Below are 22,923 nucleotides of genomic sequence, written 5' to 3'. Positions count from 1 at the left end.
TATGACCCCGTTCAGCTCCTCGCCATTGAATGTGTATATGGATCCTTATAAGTGGATTTCGTTCCTTTCACTACGTTCTAGTCTAAATTACACACCTTGTTTCATGCGTTCTCTCCAGCTGTCTTATCCAGTCTAACAAAACTTTGAAGATTATGTAGTCTAATACTTCCTTCTGTAGTTCTTGTTCGCCATGGTAGGCCTCCTGGGGCACATTTATGAAAATTGTACCGTGATCTTTAAATTTACAGCGTCAGATTACCAATGAACACATCGCATTTAGGCCTGTAGTCCTGAAGCTCGGAAGTAGGAATGAGCGAGTCTACAGTAGAAATAAAGTGAAGTGGTTCGTTCCTATGTGTATTCTGCTGATCGGGCTGTGGACTTTGAGGTGTGCCCCGCTCCCTGCTGCTCCTCCTCCCTGGGTGCTGGAAAAAGATGGATCCAGTCCTGGGAAGCTAGGGCCAACTCCTTGCAGTACACTACAAAGCTAGAGGTACTGCGCTGCTCTCTATCTGTACTCCATGTACAATGCTTTTTACCTGTCTGTTGGGGTCCATTGTCTGATGTCAGGACCTTCTCTACGCCCCAGATAACCCCTTTAATCTCTGCAGTACGTTCCCACATAATTCCTCACCTCTCAGTAGCCCTAAGCATCAGGGCCCGGGCTCTGTCAGAACAGCAATAGTGGGAGATTGCTAATAAGCATGGGGCTATGGAGGAACAAAGCACTGGTCATTCACGGGTTAATGGACTTCTGAAGAGCATTTGTACATTAACCAGATTGGCCCTAAGGGGGGGACACCTTTGTAAGGATATAGCATATGTCATCAAGTTATACGTATCTCTAATATACTGATAGATTTACAGCTTCCATTAGGGAATGACTATGGCAGAAAAGAGACACAGAATAGTAGTTGATCAGATTGCAGCTGCTGTCTCTTTCTTTGCATAAAAGGGTATAATCACTGAATGTTACCACCGCTATCACACCCTAACTTTTCTCCATCTCAGGGGTAGGTGGCATGGCTTTAATTTCAGAGCTGGGGCTTGCAGACATAGGGCAGCCAGATTACCATATTATTGTCATAGACTTTTTATTACAGTGTCTGCTCTTCTAAGCTTTCATGGTGCAGAGCTTTATGAGCATATACAATACAGTAGGGCTTCATTCTCATGTCCGTACGCATGTACGGAGCTGTAATCCATGCCGAAAAAGGCACAAAACAGGTCCTAGGGTGAACCTCCAATTGCAGCACGGATCACTATCTTCTATACAGTGTTCTGTGAATCGGGAAGCATTACGGATACACATCCATAATGCGATCCACAATTACGGGCCAGGCTAAAGACGTGTGAAAGACCCCTAATAGCCAATGCCAGAGATAGCACCACATATCACATGATCTCTAGGTGCTGGCTAAATGCAAAAGCTGCTGGATGGAAAGCCATGTATGTAGGGAGTTATGTCACCCCAGGTATTCTACATGTTCCATGGGGCCTGCAATGTCATATGGTGCAGAATATAGTGGAAACATTTACCACAACACAAAGGTGCTACAAATTGCAGTGAATAAATGGGATTCTATAAGATGCAGCATATTCACATAAGGAAAAATCTGCATGAATTTCAAAACATGCGGTAGATTGCAGGTTTACCGCTGTGGAAAAATCCACAACATAAAAATTGCTTCATTTGACTATACCCTAAGGCTGAGTTCACACGTGTTACTTGATCAGTATTTTTAGAGAAAATCAGGAGTGTGTCCAAACTGCAGAAAGAAAAATACTAATCTTTCAAATATTCACAGTTTGTTCCACTGCTGCTGATTTAGGCTAAAAATACTCACCAAATACTATGTGTTTGTGCACACAGGCAGAAACCTCACCCACCTGCACTGCTGTGGCATGGCTTTCTCCCAACCACAGTCAGCAAGCTCCAATAATTTCATTGGGAACTTTAGGCTATGTGTACTCACCATCAAAATGACAGTGGATTTTGGTGGACGGCCGTCATTTTAACTGCAAATATCGGCCATTATTTCAAAAACAGCAGCCATTGGTTTAAAATAATGGCTGTTATTTGCAGTTAAATGATGGACCTCCACTAAAAATGACCGTCATTTTGAACACAGCCTTTGGGTGGGGTCCCACATAACGAATCCGCAGCGGGTCCCTTCACTGTCACTTTCAATAGGATTACATACTCTCAACGGAATTATCATCCCAATGCGAGTATGCAAAAGGCAGCCTCCTTAACCCTCTGTGGCCCAGTGTGCTCCGGCATCTGGATGGGCGGCGGGCAGCACACTGACTGGCTGAGTGGGACGTCGGGGAGCTGAAGGAGTAAGCCAGAGTGCAGACGGGTAATGTAATAACAGGGCAGCGGTGGGTTAAGTGGGTAGGGGCAAAAATTGAGTACATAGGAAACGACAGCACACAGTATCGCAGTGGATTTTGCAGCATGAAATCTGCTGCGATACTGTACGTGTGAAGGCACCCTTAGCCTCTGTTCACAGGGAACAAAACTGGCGGCCCAAAATTCCGCCAGCCTCCGTGTCATAATGACAGTCCGCCAGTTTTGCTCTGTGTGAACGGAGTCTTAGAGTGGAACCGGTCCGAAAGAAGTGACATGTGAACGTGAGATGTATTCTTTTTTGGAAGTGTTTTGTTTTTTTAATCTGAAATCAGAAATCTGCATGGCTTCCATGTCACAAACCGCATGATTTACACCTTTGTGAACATACCCTAAAGACTTTCTTCTTTACGTTGCTACTTTACAGTGCCTTTTTTGGTTCGGAGCTGGAGCTGTAATATGGCAGTATGTTTCTGATTTTTACGTATCCTGTAAGTTTAACATTCGTGTGATTTTGTGTAAGTGAAAGCCATATGCGACAACATGAAGTAGAATTCGCTAAGAAATTATAGGATGTTAATAGAACAAGTGAAGTTTTCCAGCTAGATACTGAAGCAGAGGAGGACCGGTGTGCAGTAAGCAGTGAGAAGACCATTGCATATGTTTAAGGGATGTATTAGGGGCAATAGTAACCATTATAGACATCCAGAGAAAATAAACCACAAAATTACCCATGAATAATAAAATGACTTGAACCAAGGTGAATGTCATGTATTTGTAATATATATATATATATATATATATATATATATATATATATATATATATATATATATATATATATAATAGAGAGAGAGAGAGGGAGACATGCAAAATAAATGCTACATTTTCTCAGATGCATGGTGCTCCATTTTTATTGCACATTAAGGGTACGTTCACACTTACCGAATCCGCTGCTTATTTTCTGTTGCGGATCTGCAGCAGATCCGCAGCAGATTTCATTTAAATAACCGAACACGGCATCAAATTTGCTGCGGATCCTGTAGGTGTGAACGCACCCTAATACAGAATTTTGTGGTCTTTTACCTAGTAGATATTTTGTATTAGCTTTATAGGTCTTTTTCTGCTGTAGAAGGTAAGATGGCGGGCATCAGTTAGCTGCAGGAAGTAGTGGTTATGATATCCGTCACTTGTCTGCCCTTAGAGAACTGGTACATATGTTTCTGTAGGAGTAGAAGCACAATGGGTGAGTGTAGGCTTGGGAGCAGTCATAGGGGAATGCAGTTAGACCAGACCATCTCACACCTCGCTTCCTTAGGGCTTGTACATAATCTTTTCTCTTTTATGACTGCTGTACCATAGACATTACTTAGCGATTACTTTTCTAGACGTAAATTGCCTCTGAGTTGCAGTCAGTGACTTCATTGACTTCATGTCTTTACATGATGTTAAAGGTTTCCCTTTAAGCATCTTGTATTGTGTATTTCTGGAGTGTGACTGGCAGTGTACTAATAGGAAGAAACATGAAGAGAAACCAGTGTATTTTTATTTTTAACTTTGTTGGCTGTTTATGGTAAGTTGTGATTTATGTGACAGGAAATGGCTTGGGCTAAGGGGAAGCATTGCTTCCCCCCATAAAGTTTAGCAGAAGGTTCCTCACATCTATTAACATATTTTTACATTTTTTTGCAAGTAAACAATATTATTGCTCAGTCTATATGCTGGATTAAAAACAACATGCTTACAACATATGTAATGATTAGGTGCCACCAGCGTGAGATCACAATTTTGTGGCCTTTAGTGGTGTAACAATCCTACCGATGAACTTTGAGGTTAGGGGTGAATACTATTCGTGTAAAAGGGGAAAGTAGTTTTGGCAGATGCCAGAAAAAAAGCTTTCTGCCTAAAAGCATTGTGCAAACTGTAAAGTCTAGTGATGGAGGTTTAGTGGACTGTGGGGGGGAATATTTTTAGTGCTATGGCATACAATAATACACTTGGCTACCTTTGGACCCAAAATTGTTCCTTCAAACACCATAAAATGCTCCATTTTGTACAAATTTGGCTGAGCCCTACATCTGTTTTTATGTGCTGGCGTTTAGAACCACTCTGAGATAATTGGGAATAACATTCAATCATTTTTCAGAAAAGTTTGGAGAAGGTTTGTTCCAGTTTCAGTATGAAGGGGTCCCTGTGCCGAAAACGAGATCCACAGAAAATGGTGTGATGTGAAAGAACTGGACTGGTGTGTGCGCCAATTCTCAACCACAAGCCGTGTAGCGCCTTAGAAGTGATCAACTGATTAAAGAGCATAGCTCTATATTTTTTGTTAGTGGCCACTGCTGGTTATTGCAGTACAGTCCAATTCAAGTGAGTACGACTGAGCTGTAACACCAGGTGCAACCAGAACAAAGGAACAGACTTGTGCCTAGTAGACAGTGATGCCATCATGATGCTTGCTGGAGAGCTGCAGCCCCTTCATTCAGCTGATTGGTGGGAGGGCTTCTAGTCAGACCTTCACATATGTGTTATTGATCCCAATTTTAGTAAAAAGCCTTTACAGAAGAAACTGTGAATGGGATCATGCATATGGATATGATGAGTTGATGGCCATGTTTGTATTGCTGTACCTGGTTATGCAGTACTGCTAGACTACTTCTAGATTTTTCTCTGTAGGGTGATCAAAACCTCAGCAAGTGATTTTATTGTTTTGCTTCAGTATAGTAGCTACCAACATTTATTTAAAATCGCTAAAAAATCCTCAAAATTGTATTGCTGGCAATACGCTTGCCTAGCGCACCTTTTGGCCTGCATTCTTATGGGCTGGTATTTCAGAACAAGAATTTTTATTTTATTTTTAGCCTGTATGGTTGTAGCCATAGTCTTAATATACATTTTGTTTTAGTATTCAAGCTGAGCCACAACTAGGGAGATTTGTGATTGGGAAAAGGTAGGAGTATTTAGGAATAAATGCTCTTAAAGGAATGTATTTTCCTGTCTTTTCTTCCTAACCTTTTATTGGCTTTTTGGAGGTAATATGTCCCAGAAAAACTAAAAACTAAAACTAGACGGCCAGCCTCCTGGTTTTGCTCTACTTAAGAGCAGTCAGGGCTAGATTCCAGTGTGGGACAGTCCTTATAAAGATGACTAGAGATGAGCGAACCCGGTTCGAGTCCGTCCGAACCCGAACGGTTCGGCATTTGATTAGTGGCGGCTGCTGAACTTGAATAAAGCTCTAAGGTTGTCTGGAAAACATGGATACAGCCAATGACTATATCCATGATTTCACGTTCACAGCATAGGAGGACCTTATCATGACCGATTGTGGTCTGCGTACCTTTATTGTGTAAATTGGTCACCAGTTTGGTGCGCACACTGATATACCTTTGTAGTGATCTCCTGATGCAATGTTGCTTATAGTGGAATAGTCACTTCTCGTTCATGATTTTTAAGACGCGGTCTCTTTTTATTGCATATCTAATCAACGTCAAGTTTTAGTTTTTCTGTGACATATTTGTTTTACACTAAAAGAAGAACCACCTAAAACTGATCATTTTGGGGGAATTATTGGAATTTATTTTTAATCATATTCACAAGTAGAAATTCGTAAAAGAAAAGTGTTGATGTGATCCTCTTGTGGTTTCTTTTTATAGCAGAGATATCAGTCAGAGTGTACATATATATCGGTGCCTGTGCGCTAAGTAACTGGTAAATGTAATTATGCTGGGAATGTGCTCTGATGGCTGTCTGTGTCAGCTGCTCTAAAACCAGATTACACAGGCTTTCATAGACTGCAGCTAAATTGTCAGGCCTGATACAACAAGGAGTGGCCCTACCCTACACTCCTTGTCTATTCTTGTAGAGTAGACCCACTTATATCATGGCAAATCATGGGCCTGAAATCTTGTGCATGCTAGACGTTTGAAATGCTAAGTTCTCTAGGCTCCCACCTGTCCGTATATTAAGAGCAGGAATTGCTTAAAGTTAGTATCTAATGAACCCCAATGGCTCATGCCAGCCACAAGTAGCACTTGCTGCTTTTTAAACTCTCCCTTCTTAGCATTTGGATTGTTGGGCTTAGTGTGCCCTTAGTGGTCATCATCATTGCCTTAGTAAGTAACCTTTTAAAGAGTTCTATTGATATTCAGTCATCAGAAAAGCCCTTTTCTAAAGTTTTGTTGGGGATTTTCCCAGTTACCTTCATATAGAGAAATCTAAGTCTGTAACAGATCTGCAGTGTATCTGCCATGTGCGAACATAACCTTGCTGAACACATGACATGAACAATCCTCTTAGGTTTGTGTCTTCATTCTGTCTGATGACCAAAGTGCCTAGAAATAGTCTTCTACAGCAGGAATGGGGAACCTTCGGCCCGCCAACTGTTGCACGACTATCATTCCTATCATGCCTGGACAGCCAAAGCTTTAGCTTTGGCTGTCCAGGCAAGATGGGGATGGTAGTTTTGCAACAGCTGGGGGTCAACGGTTCTCCATATCTGTTCTACAGCTTGCCTTATACTTGAATGCCTCTTAAAGGGAATCTGTCACTAAGTTTATGCTGCCTTAAATGAGGGCAGCATATACTAGTGACAGAAATGCTGAACAAATAGGTGTATTACTTCCAACATTCTGTTCAGCCGTTCTCCTAATATGCAGGAGAATAGGTTTCTTGTCAAACCCCTCCCCTGCCCTCCAGCTGTTGATTGGAAGTTAACTGCCTATACACAGCATGGATAGATAACTGCCAATCAGCAGCTGGTGGGCGGAGTTTCTGCTCATGAATATTAAGGACTACTGGGCTTATGCACATAATGGAGAGGACTACTTATTGTCCCTGTTATTCAGGAGGATCTCTCTGGATCAGCTGCACAGAACAATGTAAGTGATACATCATTCTGTTCAACGTCACTGTCACTACTTTATGCTACCCTGAGAATGGACTGCCTAAAACTGCTGACAGAGTCTCTTTAACAGCTGAACAACCTCCCATCTCCCCGTATACAGGAAAATCCGCAAGTGGCGAGTAAGGTTATCAAAAGTATAAAGTGTATGGGGACCTTACTCTTTATTCCTCAATAACCAAAATGAATGGGTCATATTGTTCTTTGGCCACTAATATCACAATTTATCACTAATCCCCTATTTGCAATACTTTTTAATCATCATTCAGAAATAAGATACTAAGTCAGTCCACCCTAGTGTATTCATATTGGATGTTAAGTGGAATGGTTGAGAACCCAGGGCACGTGGTAATAGAATGTCACACGTTTCCTTTTTGTAGCTCCATGAAAAGAAGTAGATGTTGCATATGTAGGGATGGCTTGAAGCTGGTGCAGGGAAAGCACAGGTTAAAGAATAAATTATTGCATGTGTGTTATGTGGGTTAGATCATAATTTGGATTGCTGAAAGTTATGATTGTCCAAAAGTCTGTTTGATTCTTCTCAGTGTTTCAGGAAGACAAAAGGTTAAAGCGTTGTTCATGTCACAAGGATGACCTTCCATCTCTTGCTGTGTTGGCACACAAGGCATGTAATTGTTGTGACTTCCTACTCATGATGGCTATTTCATACCATTAGTGGGTGAAGTATTTCAGTATGAAATGCAACGATGGCTGCTCTTCTGGCTTACTATGCTTATGCAAGATTATTATCAAAGCAAATGTTCTCTAGTTAGGGATATTATTAATAATAACAATGTGGGCTAGACACGTTGCAGAACCCAGGTAACCCATGTTTACAAAGCTGGCTTGTTTATTCTGGCTATGTTCATTATGTTCATGTTACCTACATTTTTTAAATTAAGTCATTTGTGATCCAATTTTTATGCACATCTTAATTATAAATAAGCACAATCTAATAAAAATAATACACCTTATCAATGATACAGGTCATGTCTTATTGAGTACACATCTACAGTGCAGGGAGAAAAGATGTTTTTCAAGAGAAAACATTTAAGAGCCTATCCACAGACTGTCATACACAGGATAGGCTATCAATCGTTCATGCTGCCAACATTTCAAAAGTTACCGATCACATTGGGTCTCACTTTTGAGATCCCAAGATACAGCCTCCTGGAGTACGTGGCAGCATGTGTCTCTCCCCAGCTGTCAATCAAATTGGACTTCGCTCCTTAAAGTCTATGGAGGGAAAGAGTCGGATGGTCTCTCAGCCAGGTAGTGGACCGTATCGCTGCATGCTCCCCCTGACTGTTTCTTGAGATCACAGCTGGTCAGGAGTGAGACCCAAGTGCGATCAGTAACTTTTGACATGTCTGATGACATGTCAAAACTTACTCCAAATGACAGTAACACTTTAAAGGGAACCAATACCCCTTTAATGCAAAGCGGAGCGCTCAGGCTGCCAATCAAGCGTGAGTGGCTAGGAAGAGGGGGGAGGAAGTGTGACTGCATGCCACTGCTTTTTCACCCCCATGTCTAGTCGCTGGGGTGGAGCATTAAAGATGATTTTTTTTTTCCAATTGCCGCTCCATACGCGGAAAGTATTTAAATCTTCGTGGGACTGTACTGTTACAGCCATACGGCTATGTCAGTACAGTCTCTCTAAGTTTTTAATACTTTTGGCGCTCCCAGCATCATAATACTACATGCAATTCCACTGTGCAACTTCACGGTTCGCGCAGTCTGTGATTCACTACACATGTGCATGAGGCCTCATAGCTGATACATTTTTTTTCTACCATTAGGCCATGTTCACATGGCGTAAGACACCGGCCGTTACGGGACCCAGCTAGGTCATGAAACGGCCTGTGTCAGAGAAGATCATCCCTGCAGTATCGGTTGGATGATCTTCACCTCAGATGCATCCGTGTGCGCCCACATCCCAATTCACTGCTGCACACGATGGAGCATGCGGCCAGAGCACTGACAGGTTCCTGCAGGCGCTATTCAATGTATAGCGGCCACAGAAAAACTGACATGTTAGTTTCTTGCGGCGCCGCTAGGGATCCCGGCCGGAGTATATACTACGTGTATACACTCCGGCCGGGATTCCATAGACTGCAGCACTACGTAAGTTCTATAGTAATCACGGCTGTTGTTGCAAATCGGCAACATCGGCCATGATTATTACGTAACTGACGTAGTGTGAACATAGCCTTACAGGGTATGTTTCTTCTTGAGGTTTGTGTAGAGGCCATGTTTCCTTCTGCTATTGCTTTCCCCTGTTCTTGTTGCCAAAATTAGCTGAATTAGGAACATAGATTTACCATGGCATGATCATTTTACTGGGAAGTTACTGTGAACCCAGAAGCTATTGAACTGCTTCTGCTTAGACAGCTGTAGGAATTTAAGGAATGGAGAACATCCGCCCCTACTAGCTGACCCTTCAAGCTTCTATCTACAGTATGCTTGAGAAAGTACGCCGAATGTTGTATTTTCTGTAGCTTAATGGAGAAAAAAAGTTTTTCTTTTTATTTATTGAACTGCAGATGTTATTTATCATTGAAAACACTACCTGGGCATTATGTAGAATCTTTTCTAAGAAGAATGGAGCAGACAAGACTATACCCCTATCCTATTCTATGTACTGCCCGCCATTCTTTTAGTCTCTAAATAGGTGCAGCTACTAGAGGTGCTACTGGCGTCTATCAGATGTAAATGTTTGCAGTGGGAATACCCCTTATAGTATTTCACTAGGTCAGTTGATAGCATCTTATACTTCTTCAACTTTGAGGTATATATCGATTAGAGGTGCGGCCAATTTTTATATATTGATTAAGATGAAGATTTGTGCAACTTTTCTAGGATCTTTGTGTTTTCCTACATACCATACTATTTTGGTGTATGAAGCCACTGGTAAAGATCTTCGCAGAGGGATGGCTGTGTCTATTTTTGTAGTTATCCATAGTCTATTGTACTCTATATTGTTTACTGTTCTCTCAATGACGTGTTCTACTACAACCATACCTGTCTAGAGGTTTGCCATTTGTATTAGCTGATAGTGGGTTTATTTTCTCCACGTGTTCAGAGACTGCTTTGATTTCAATACAATGGGCCTGATATAAAACAGAGCGATTGTACGTAAATGTCAGACAGCATAACAAACATATCACAAGCTCCATTTAGCAGCTGTTTGATGTCTTTATCAATTAGAAATATCACTTTCCATGGTTTATAAATATGACAAGTAAGGAGCAGAGCAGTTAACCTTTCAGAAAGTGGTGTGCGAGAGCTCAAAGAGAAATGTTTCTACTTAACAAAAATGAGAAAAAAAAACATTCTACCTGATGACCACTTAGGATTATGGTGCGTTTACACAGACAGATTTATCTGACAGATTTTGGAAGCCAAAACCAGGAGCAGATTATAAACTGGGAACAGGTGATAAAGGTAAGACTGAGATTTCTCCTGTTCTCAAATCCATTCCTGGCTTTGGCATCCAAAATCTGTCAGATAAATCTGTGTGTGTAAACGCAGCATTAGGGGGAAAATGTCTCCTATTAAGGGCGGATGGGTTTATACCTTAAATATTTGTTACGTTACTTTGGATCAACAGTGGAGAAACAAAATTTGAAGGTTTACCCATACCTCTTCCCTCATGTCCTTCAGTGGCTGAGATTGATCTATAGCTGTATTTCAGACATACTATATAGCCTTGCACATGTCTTTGCTCTATTTTTATGTTTACATTCCACCAATACAAATCTTTATTCATCATCTCCAAATGAGACCTATAAAACCCATTGACCCGGCTACCACTGGCCTGCCATGGCATATTTATATCCAAGGTTAAATAGCATGGCATCTGTCTCCTTTTAATTCCACCCGTTCCACTTCTGCCTGTTATTTACGTGATTACTATCCCCTCCATGTCACATTTCCTGCTATGGCCATCTGTAGTCTGTGTTACTTTCCTTTTTTTCCCATCAATCCCTCTTGTCCTCCTCTTTGGTGTATGCCAGCATTTTCTTCATCCACTTTTTTCCTGGTCTCTTTCCGGCTTCCACAGTATTCAAATAATGTCCTAAAATAGCATCAAACAGCTGGGACTCTTAAATATTACTCTTTGCGCCTCAAATGTCTGCCGAGTCGGGGGAGGGGTAATAATTATCTGCTGTGCAGCTGAGCTTTACTGTGTCTTGTCCTTTGCATATAGGACTCTCTGGGGAGCCTCTTGCTCGGTCATCAGCCTCTCTTATTAATAACCCCAGATGACATCTCAATCCATGCTTTTAGTTCATGCATCATGTGTTCCTTGCAGGGTTGGACAAACGGGGCTAGTGGGTGCCTGAAAACTCAGCTCAGTTATTGATGCCTTGTTGCATGAAATGGTAGCCGTCCTTCAAACCATCTCCTTCCATTGGTAACATCTGTGTAGGACATTTGAGCAGGTTTGCGTTTACACAGGCAGATTTCTCTGACAGATTTTGGAAGCCAAAACCAGGAATGGATTTGAAAAAAGGAGAAATCTCAGTCTTTCCTTTATGACCCCTTCCCTGTTTATGGTCTGTTCCTGGCTTTGGCTTCAAAAATCTGTCAGATAAATCTGCCTTTGTAAACGCACCATTATCCTCTTCAATATTGGTGAATACTATAGACAGGTGACATAACAGGTTAGAAACAATTCCTAATGTGTCACTGTTTTTATACCTTTTAACCCTTAGAGGACCCGGCCAATTAAATTTTTTTTCGTTCTTTCCTCCTTGTGCTTAAAAGCCCATAACACTTGCATTTTTTCACCTAGAAACCCACACAAGCCCTTATTTTTTGCGCCACTAATTGTACTAATTTGCAATGACAGGCTGAATTTTTTCATAAAGGACACTGTGAAACCAGAAAAAAATTCAATGTGTGGTGAAATTGAAAAAAACAAACAAAACGCATTTCTTTTATTTATTTATTTTTTTTTCGTTTTTACGCCGTTCGCCCCGGGGGTAAAACTGACTTGTTATATATGTTCCTCAAGTTGTTACGATTACTATGATATATAACATGTATAACTTTCATTGTATCTGATGGCCTGTAAAAAATTCAAACCATTGTTAACAAATATATGTTCCTAAAAATTGCTCCATTCCCAGGCTTATAACGCTTTTATTCTTTGGTCTATGGGGCTGTGTCAGGTGTCATTTTTTGCGCCATGATATGTTCTTTCTATCGGTACCTTGATTGCACATATGCGACTTTTTGATCGCTTTTTATTACAATTTTTCTGGATTTGATGCGACCAAAAATGCGCAATTTTGCACTTTGGGATTTTTTTTGCGCTTACGCCATTTACTGTGCGAGATCAGGAATGTGATAAATAGTTCGGGCAATTATGTACGCGGCGATACCAAACATGTTTGTTTATTTATTTGTTTATTTTTATTTATAACATGGGAAAAGGGGGGTGATTCTGACTTTTATTAGGGGAGGGGGCTTTTTATTAATAGTTCATATAATGTAGCCAGCTCAGCACCTTTGTATAGCAAGCCGCTCCGCACGAGCCCCCACTCCAACACCGTGTAAGGAACAATGAAGAAAATTCACCTGGGCTCAGCGATGCAGTGCTTCAATATACTTGCTTTATTTGAGTGATCCAAAAAACAACGGAGACATGTAATGCGCTCTCTCAGACCCACACTTTTTATTAATAACACTTTTATTTTTACTTTTACACGTATACTAGAAACCCCCTGGGGGACTTCTAGTATAAGTGCACTGATCTCTCATTGAGATCTATGCTGCATTAATATGCACCATAGATCGATGAGAGAGGCACATCGGCAATTGAGTGCCGAGCTGGGATCAGCGCCGTTACAGCGCTGACCCCGGACGGGGTAAAATGTGTGGATCGCTCCGAGGAGCGATCCTCCCCACTAGACACCAGGGAAGTGCTGCAGTAAGTAATCGGATGCAGCTGTCAACTCTGACAGCTGCATCCGATTACTTAATTAGCGGGCACGGTGATCAGACCGTGCCCGCTAATAGCCATGGTCCTGGGCTACGAGTGGCACCCGGGACCGCGGCAGGTCAGAGCGCGGCCCCGCTCTGAGCACGTGGAGGCGGCCCTGGACGTACTCAACAGTAGATGTGATATAAAGCAAGTTTGCAATTTACATTTACATTATTTTTTGTTGTTGTTATCATGCTGTAAAACAAAGCTGAACTTACCAGAAACCCAGGTCCAGTCTCCAGAAGGCAGATTTTCTGCTGGTTGTAAAAAACAGACTAAACTCAAGAAGTCCTGGCCGGTACAGAGAGTCACAGCTTTATATCACATCTACTGTTGATATCGAATTTGAAAGTTACAACGACAGTGATACTTTAAGGCCCTATTACACACACAGATTTATCTAACAGATTGTTAAAGGGGTATTCCAAGAAAAACTACCACAGGGTAGGGAACAAGTAAGAGATCGCAGCAGTCGTTATGAAAACAGCTGTGGGTACGGCATATGACCCGCGGCTCCATAGGAATGAATAGAGCTGTAGGTCATGTGCTGTACCTGCGCCTCAATTCATAACAAAGGAGCCACAGGCTGATATAGGGATTTTTTTTTTGGCGGGGGGGGGGGGCAAAAAAAAGTCGTCAAGGTGTAAGAACCATGCTACCGCTGGACACCCAAGGTTCTGAGGGGTGATAAATAACACTACTGGCAGTCTGGTTGTCTAGTCTGGGTTTGGTGAATGTCAGGTAGACATTACCTGTCTGGATGATTTATGCAAACTGTAAAGTTTAGTGCAGGAGAGACAATGCAGTGGTAGTGGGGATGGCTGTTTCAGGGGTTGGCCTTGGTCCCTTGGTTCCAGTGAAGGAAAATCCTAATGTGTCAGGTAACATACCAAGACCATTTGGACGCTTGTATGCTTTTAACTTTGTGGGAACAGTTTAGGTTCAGCCCTTTTCTTTTCCAGCCTGACTGCTCTGCTGCACAAAGCAAGGTCTGTAAGGCATGGTTGGGCAAACTTGGTGTGGATCAACTTGGCAGGTCCACACAGACCCCTGACCTCAATCCCATCAAAAACCTTTGAAATGAACTACAATGGACAATGTGAGCTAGGTCCATTATTGTCTCGCCCCACTAGCACGCCTTGAAAGTCTTCCCAGAAGAGTGGAAGCTGGTATAGCCACAGAGGGGAGAAACATCTTTAGGTCTTCATAGTGACAGCTTGGCATTGGAGGACGTATCAATTAAGTATACCTAGTAAATAGGTTTTATTTGAACGGGGGGATCATAGATAATGGCAACTAAGAGGAATTATAGAAATTTGAGTATTGGCAATCTGTTCAGTCTTATTTTGATATTTTAGCCTTTAATGTTGTTTTTATCCCTGGAAAAACCCCTTTAGGTGGACATTTTTACCTTTCTGTGTCAGCTTTAGCAGCAGAATGTGTACACATAGCGTATCACTAGATGTAAAAAGTAACCGATCTAAGATTTTCACAGTAATCCAGTAAACTGTGTGATTTAACATTTTTATGTCCCTGGCGTCTGTCTTTTGTGCTGTATTTTATTCCTAGGAGTCATTTATTCCTAACTGCGTTAACTAAGCTTTTAGTCATGTAATATATTTTGGTTTTGTACTTGTTACCATGACCAGACGTATTCATGTATGCACAATATATACAATGGTCCAGTAATGAGATATAGTCATGTATCAGTCAACAATATTTTATTTTTTTACCTCTACATAAAAGAAAATCTGTTTTTGGATGAAACTAGTTTTTGTTGTCTTTAAAGGCAACCTGTAACATTGAAAATCTGACGCCATCTTGTTATAGAGCAAGATGAGCTGAGCAAATAAATGTGTAGTTTTAATAAGTTCTTGTAAAACTTGTCATTTATCTCTTTAACATTTGTTACTTCTGTTCTTATTTGTGAAGTGGGCGGTGCTACTTTTCCCCAGTATGTGTGTCAGTCACTGAGTAGGACCACCCACTTGACTACAAACCTCAGAATGACAAGTTATCCTTGAACAATATGTCGACCTGCTCCGCTCCTCCTGCTCTATAACTTAATACTGGTAGATCAGACTGCATGCACAATGTGACATGTTCCCTTTAAGAATACCCACTATTGTAATACAGTATGTGTGGGTTGCTATAATGTTCATTTTACTGGCTGTCAGGCATGTCATAGCGACTGATTTACCTAATCACTAACTCTACTACCAGATCAATAAGCCTGGCTATACTTAGATATAATATTGCTAAGAATACTACAAAATCAAACTGCCATCTATGTGGGTGTCTGCTAACTTTCCACACTGTGTAACAAACCCACTTCCTGTAATGTGGCTGTAGCTAAGTAGTCTGAAGTGTTTGGTGATGGTAATAATGTGCAACCTTTTCACCTTGTGCTGCATATCTTCTCAGCTTTATCCTATTTCATGTAATGTTAATACCTTTACCTATGGGCATAGTGATGAATAGTTTGTTATTCTATACATCTGATATAAGTGGAGAGACCGTTGCAGAAGACAGATTTGATATATCATGTTCTCGAGTATTTGTCCAGCACTAGGCTAACCATATGTATGAGAGGGTGTATGAGTTTTTGAGGTGTAAGTTATGTTCCCTTGTTTAATAATGATCTAGCCGATTTGCCAGGTAGCCATGGAGGCCCCATGTGATCAGGTATGTGGCACCATAAAAAGCAGGAGGAGATGCTGACGTGCAGGGGAGTCACTGTGCGGGGAAGGACTGCAGTTGGTGGAAGATTTTGGAGGTTGGGGGAACTTTGGTGTCTGGTGCCTCAGGACCAATCAGTACTGCTCCTGAGGCAATCCACCCACACATCTTCCTTACCCCAGCATCATCACCAAGCACCACCCTGCATGCGCTGTTGTTGGGCCAGAATGTTTCTGACTGCTATAGATATGATGTTGGGAGAAGGAAGGTGGGTGGTGTCTGGAGCTGCGTTGATTGACACTAAAAGCAAGAGTTTTTGTTGTTTTTTAAACTCCTTGCACATACCCCCTCAATGTGCGCCGCGTACTGCATATTCACAAACACTGGTTTAAGGGATCGACTAGTGCTCTGGGGTTGTTAACTTATTTTGCCTTAGAAGCTACCTAGAAAATACTAATAATTTTGTTGTCTTTGGAAATCATATGGAAACTAAATTTTTGTAGTTGATGATACTGTGTTAACTTACTTTTTGTGTTTTTTGTTCGTTTTTTTTTTTTTTTTTTTTCCTTAGGTCTGATGATACTCTGCAGAATACCGTCCCTGTGAGTCTCCTTTACAAACATCACTCGCAAAATGTCTGTGGTGCAGGTGAGTTTGAGGGTCTGAAATAAAGACCACCTAACTAAACCTCTTTTTTATTTATAATTTTTCCCCCTCAATATATAGTAGTCTGCAGGAATTACCAATGATCTTATTGGATCAGATGAATCTTGGCTCTTTTACCCCAGAGGGAGCCAATCAGCATTATTGTGCTTATATAGTCCCCAGCTGCACATTATAAATCTTCTGTGCAGCTCCCTTATCATACCAGTCGCAGCTGCAGCAGTAGGTCAGTCATGGCTTTGTGTGGATGATTTACAGGCAGAGAGACTCGTTAGTGGCCTCTCGGCCTGTCAATCATCCCCACACTGCGTGCTGACAGGCAGAGAGCCATGACTAGTCACAGGCAGCTCCCCAGCCCAGATGACTAGTCATCTAGACTAGACCCCTCTCCCAGCCTTGCGCACAGGACTAAAACTACCTTTTCCCTTTGTAAAGCTAGAGCCGCAGACGTGGCTGGTATTCTCCGCGAGCTGCACAGTAGAACTACACTGTGCTGCTGGGAACCATATTAGCACAATTCTGCTGATTAGGTTCCTTTAAAAGAACCTTATTTTCAACATTAACTATTAATATACACTCACCGGCCACTTTATTAGGTACACCATGCTAGTAACGGGTTGGACCCCCTTTTGCCTTCAGAACTGCCTCAATTCTTCGTGGCATAGATACAACAAGGTGCTGGAAGCATTCCTCAGAGATTTTGGTCCATATTGACATGATGGCATCACACAGTTGCCGCAGATTTGTCGGCTGCACATCCATGATGCGAATCTCCCGTTCCACCACATCCCAAAGATGCTCTATTGGATTGAGATCTGGTGACTGTGGAGGCCATTTGAGTACAGTGAACTCATTGTCATGTTCAAGAAACCAGTCTGAGATGATTCTAGCTTTATGACATGGCGCATTATCCTGCTGAAAGTAGCCATCAGATGTTGGGTACATTGTGGTCATAAAGGGATGGACATGGTCTGCAACAATACTCAGGTAGGCTGTGGCGTTGCAACGATGCTCAGTTGGTACCAAGGGGCCCAAAGAGTGCCAAGAAAATTTTCCCCTCACCATGACACCACCACCACCAGCCTGAACAGTTGATAGTAGGCAGGATGGATCCATGCTTTCATGTTGTTGACGCCAATTTCTGACCCTACCATCCAAAGGTCGCAGCAGAAATAGAGACTCATCAGACCAGGCAACGTTTTTCCAATCTTCTACTGTCCAATTTCGATGAGCTTGTGCAAATTGTAGGCTCAGTTTCCTGTTCCTAGCTGAAAGGAGTGGCACCCGGTGTGGTCTTCTGCTGCTGTAGCCCATCTGCCTCAAAGGTCGGCGTACTGTGCGTTCAGAGATGCTCTTCTGCCTACCTTGGTTGTAACAGTTGGATATTTGAGTCACTGTTGCCTTTCTATCAGCTCGAACCAGTCTGCCCATTCTCCTCTGACCTCCGGCATCAACAAGGCATTTCCGTCCACAGAACCGCCGCTCACTGGATGTTTTTTCTTTTTCGGACCATTCTCTGTAAACCCTAGAGATGGTTGTGCGTGAAAATCCCAGTAGATCAGCGGTTTCTGAAATACTCAGACCAGCCCTTCTGGCAACAACAACTATGCCACGTTCAAAGGCACTCAAATCACCTTTCTTCCCCATACTGATGCTCGGTTTGAACTGCAGGAGATTGTCTTGACCATGTCTACATGCCTAATTGCCGCCATGTGATTGGCTGATTAGAAATTAAGTGGTAACGTGCAGTTGGACAGGTGTACCTAATAAAGTGGCCGGTGAGTGTATTTTATTTAATTAAACTTTCTTGATTCCGTAGACACCCTGGCAAGCTGGTACAGAATGTGTCGCTAACTATGACTTCCAGAGGAGAACAGAACAGGATCTTCCATTTACGAAAGGAGAAGTCTTGACAATTGTGGCTGTGACCAGGGTACAGTAAAATCCTGTTATTGCTATAAGAGCAACTAGATCTAATCTAAATCCTCCTCACATTATGCTGAACAGAGCTGTGTACACTGGGCCGACAAAATGCCAAGTAAAAACTGCTATTGCCTTTATAATAGAGGCGGCTAAAAAGTTATGTAGATGGCACAAAATGTGTGTTTGTGCAGAAATGTCAGACTTTTTGCTGGGGCACCAACTAGTGTCAAATGGACAGGCAAGGGACACTACGTAGCATGGAGGGAGCATCCTCTCCTTCATCCTCACATGTGCCAAATTTATTGATATTAATAAATCTGCCACAGGGCACTTTTGTTTATGACCAGCATACACATATGCTGCTCTTAATAAATGCCTTCTCCAGAATGTACAGCCTTTTTATAGGCTTGCCCAGAACAGCTTACATAATATGTATAATTTCAGTAATGTTCTATGTAGGATATGTTGTTAAACACTGCAGTTTGGTAACTACATAGTTTATCAAATCATATCAAGTATATCAAGTATAGCCTAAGCAAGAAGTTAAAGGGGTACTCCGGGCGGGGGCTATTTTTAGGGTATGGCCGGGAAAGGGGTGGATAGAGGCAGTCGGTCACTTACCTCCCCGATTCCAGCGCCGGGTCCCGGATCGTGACGCTCCGTTCTCCCGTCCCGCATTCTTGTCTGAGCTGCGGCTTGAGACATGACGTCTTAAGGCAGCTCATCCATTCAGTTGTCTGACCTCTAGCACCTGAGATCTTATATTTCCCCTATTCACTTAAAGCGACTCTGTACCCACAATCTGACTCCCGCAAACCACTTGTACCTTCGGATAGCTGCTTTTAATCACAGAGAGGTTGTGCCAGCCTAATGCACGCACAATCTAGGCCACTCTCGTAGGGCACAGGCTGCCGGTTTTAAAGTGACTCCGTACACGCAAACCACTTGTACCTTCAGATAGCTGCTTTTAATCCAAGATCTGTCCTGGGGTCCGTTCGGCAGGGGATGCAGTTATTGTCATAAAAACAACTTTTAATCCGGCAGCGCTGTGTCTAACGGCCGGGGCTTACATTTGTATATGCATTAGGCTGGCACACCCTCTCTGTCCTTCCTCCCCACCCTCCTCATCATTAGGAATGCTTCAGGCAGATTGCTTCCTATTCCCCAGCTGTGTGTATAATGAACATGGGCTGGATCGTTAATACACCTGTGCAAAGCTCAAACAGCAGTAAATGTTCCTTGATCATTCCTAATGATGAGGAGGGTGGGGAGGAAGGATGGAGAGGTGGTGCCAGCCTAATGCATATACAAATGTAAGCCCCGGCCGTTAGACACAGCACTGTAGGATTAAAAGTTGTTTTTAGGACAATAACTGCATCCCCTGCCGAACGGACCCCAGGACAGATCTTGGATTAAAAGCAGCCATCCAAAGGTATAAGTGGTTTGGGAGGGACAGATTGTGGGTACAGAATCGCTTTAAAGTAATTTCAGCAATTTCGAACAGCACTTGTGAATGAGGCCTAAGATCCTAATACTTGCCTAGCGAGACTATTACTGTCTAATATACGCACCCTTTGACCAGTGTCATAGTAATGAAATAATCAGAGCTATACACTTTAACCGCTTTGATCAAAAGCCTTTTAGAAAAGGTCTCTATGACCACAGGTAACAAGGCATAGGACATTTTGTTCCACGCGGTCTGTAAACAAGTCCTAATGGGGAGGATTGATTAGGGTCCATTTACACAGAAAGATTATCTGCCAAAAATTTTAAGCCAAAGCCAGAAACAGACTATAAACAGAGATCAGGTCATAAAGGAGATTTCTCCTCTTTTCAAATCCATTCCTGGCTTTGGCTTCAAATCTTTGGCAGATAATCTGTGAGATAATCTTTCTGTGTAAATGGACCCTTATGCTGGGTTTACACGGAACAATTATCGTGCGAATTTGCACGATAACGATCGAATTCGAACACAAATCGTACGTGTAAACGCAGCGAACGATCGAATGACGAGCGAGAAATCGTTCATTTTGATCTTTTAACAGGTTCTTAAATCATCGTTCGTCGTTCGCAAAAAATTCGCCGATCGTTCCGTGTAAACAGTCGTTCACTGATTTTTCCTATGTGCGAGATAGGCTTAAGCGATCGCAAAACGATCGGAAAACGAACTTTCTGTACGATATATCGTTCCATCTAAACGCTGATCGTTATAAAAGAAAAATCTTTACTTAGAAATCGTTAATCGTACGATTGGGTGAATTATCGCTCCGTGTAAACCCAGCATTACTCCTCCCAATTATTAACCAGGAACCAGGGGTCTGAGCAGTAATAGATAGGGATTTAGAGGATACAAGGGTTACAGAAATAGGTAAAGAATGCCAGGTATGTGAGGAATATCTGGGGAACTCTCATGACTGCTACTAGCTCACTTAAAGGGGTAGTGCGGCGCTCAGAAATTATTCACAGAATAACACACATTACAAAGTTATACAACTTTGTAATGTATGTTGTGTCTGTGAATCGCCCCGTTCCCCGTGTCCCACCACCCCCACCCGTGTACCCGGAAGTGTGGTGCATTATAAATTACCTGATCCGTGTCGAGGGCCGTCCGCCATCTTGTGCCAAACGTCATCTTCGGACGGAGTCGCTGCCGCCCCCCCCCCCCCTCCGCCGCGTCACAACTGTGCTCAGCCGCGATTGGCTGAGCACAGTTATGCTCAGCCAATCGCGGCTGAGAATCGGATAACGCTGCAGAGGGCGGCCGGCATTCGGGACAGTCGGAGCTGTTTGCTGTACGCCCAAAGAAGACGTCACTCGCTGAAGATCAGAGACGGGTGTTGGCATGTGACAGGTGAGTATAGCGCACCACACTTCCGGGTACACGGGTGGGGGTGGTGGGACACGGGGAAGGGTGCCATACACAGACATAACACACATTACAAAGTTGTATAACTTTGTAATGTGTGTTAGTCTGTGAATAATTCTTTACCGCCGCACTACCCCTTTAAACTCCACCTTTGCAACCATATTTTTGTTCCAGTGTATCTGAAATGAGAACTGAAGCAATTTTTTCAGAAAGTACTGCATTGTTTCATACCTACAGCTCCTCTTTAGACCTGTGTGTCAGCTGAAACAAACTCTGATCCTCAAATAATGCTCTCCTCTCTGTTCCCTTACTTCTTACTGACTTGCATATTGTTGGTTAGTAACATGTTGGGGATATATGGAAAGTGTCTGACTGCAGGCTAAGACTATATACAGTGTACTATACTTTAAGGGCCTCCTTAGGGGCAGTGCACAAAATGATGGATGTGATATATTAAGCCCTTTTGCAAAGTTTCTTAATTTAGAATTTTTGATTTTGAACAATAAAACTTTTTTTTTAGGTAGATCTTCCATTTTAAGCTGTGAACTTATGGCATAGATATGGAGCAAATAGAGCAGTGTCATACAACCGGACCCTTGTTATATGTAGCATAAATAGCCACCCATATACAATAGACTGTTCTGGGTTTGTGATGTGCTGTATTATGATTGTGTATGTTTTCATGCAGGATCCTAACTGGTACAAAGCAAAGAATAAAGTTGGCCAAGTTGGCTTTATACCTGCTAACTATGTACAGAAGAGGGAAGGAGTAAAATCTGGAACAAAGCTTAGTCTAATGCCGTAAGTATATCCAGCATATGGTGCTAATATTTTACAATAATTCTTGTACTATGAATAGTATCCCATCATTAAAGAAGAAGTCCAGGCACAGACTTTGTTTTCAAAACTGCCGGGGAGGTGGTGGGGGAACGTAACAACATGCACTTACCTTCCTGGCTACAGCACTGGGGTCCTCTATCCTCCGCTCCAGCTCCCGATCCCTGACCGCTTCTAGGTTTAAGTGGGGACCTGGGACATGGACAGAGGACCCCAGTGCTGGAGCCTGGGAGGTAGGTGCATGTTATGTTCACCCACCTCCTCCCCTGCATTCCTGGATTTTTCCTTTAACACCGAACATCATTCCATATCATATCAATAGATTTGTCTATAGTATAAAACAGTATTTTTATTCAATCTCAGACAAGCAAATATATAATACAATATACCGAAAGCAAAAATTGGAGTGGCAACAGTTAGCTGGAATTCTATAATTTACTGAAATATGTTATTTTCAACCAAAAACAGGGTAAATCTATTTTATACTACTAAACTTTTCTAAAGGTCTAAGGCATTGAATGGCTCGAGGTCACTGTCTTTGGTAGTCTAGGATTGAAGAAGGGGTTAATGGTCAGATCTTGGTATCATCATCTTCTGACCACTGCAGTGGTGTGTTACATTTAGCTATCCAAGTTAGGCTGGTTCCATACAAATGTAATATGACTTTTGTCATGGCTATACTAGACCTTTTATAGAACCGTCTGCTA

The 22,923-nt window shown here is 42.3% G+C and overlaps 1 protein-coding gene across 1 annotated transcript in view; it reads left to right on the top strand.

Annotated features, from left to right (window-relative positions):
- Window positions 1-22,923, top strand: part of CSK (C-terminal Src kinase) — a 59,819-nt gene that overhangs the window by 11,632 nt on the left and 25,264 nt on the right. The window contains exons 2-4 of the mRNA XM_069981476.1: window positions 16,499-16,575; window positions 18,410-18,523; window positions 22,068-22,180. Of these exons, the coding sequence (XP_069837577.1) occupies window positions 16,561-16,575; window positions 18,410-18,523; window positions 22,068-22,180 (242 nt within the window). The 5' untranslated portion in view covers window positions 16,499-16,560. The remainder of the gene's footprint in view (window positions 1-16,498; window positions 16,576-18,409; window positions 18,524-22,067; window positions 22,181-22,923) is intronic.

Source organism: Dendropsophus ebraccatus, chromosome 1 (assembly GCF_027789765.1).
Source record: "Dendropsophus ebraccatus isolate aDenEbr1 chromosome 1, aDenEbr1.pat, whole genome shotgun sequence".
In the NCBI taxonomy this organism is placed as follows: Eukaryota; Metazoa; Chordata; class Amphibia; order Anura; family Hylidae; genus Dendropsophus; species Dendropsophus ebraccatus.
Note: the sequence above shows the minus strand (reverse complement) of the source record. Positions and strands in the feature narration are given on the sequence as shown.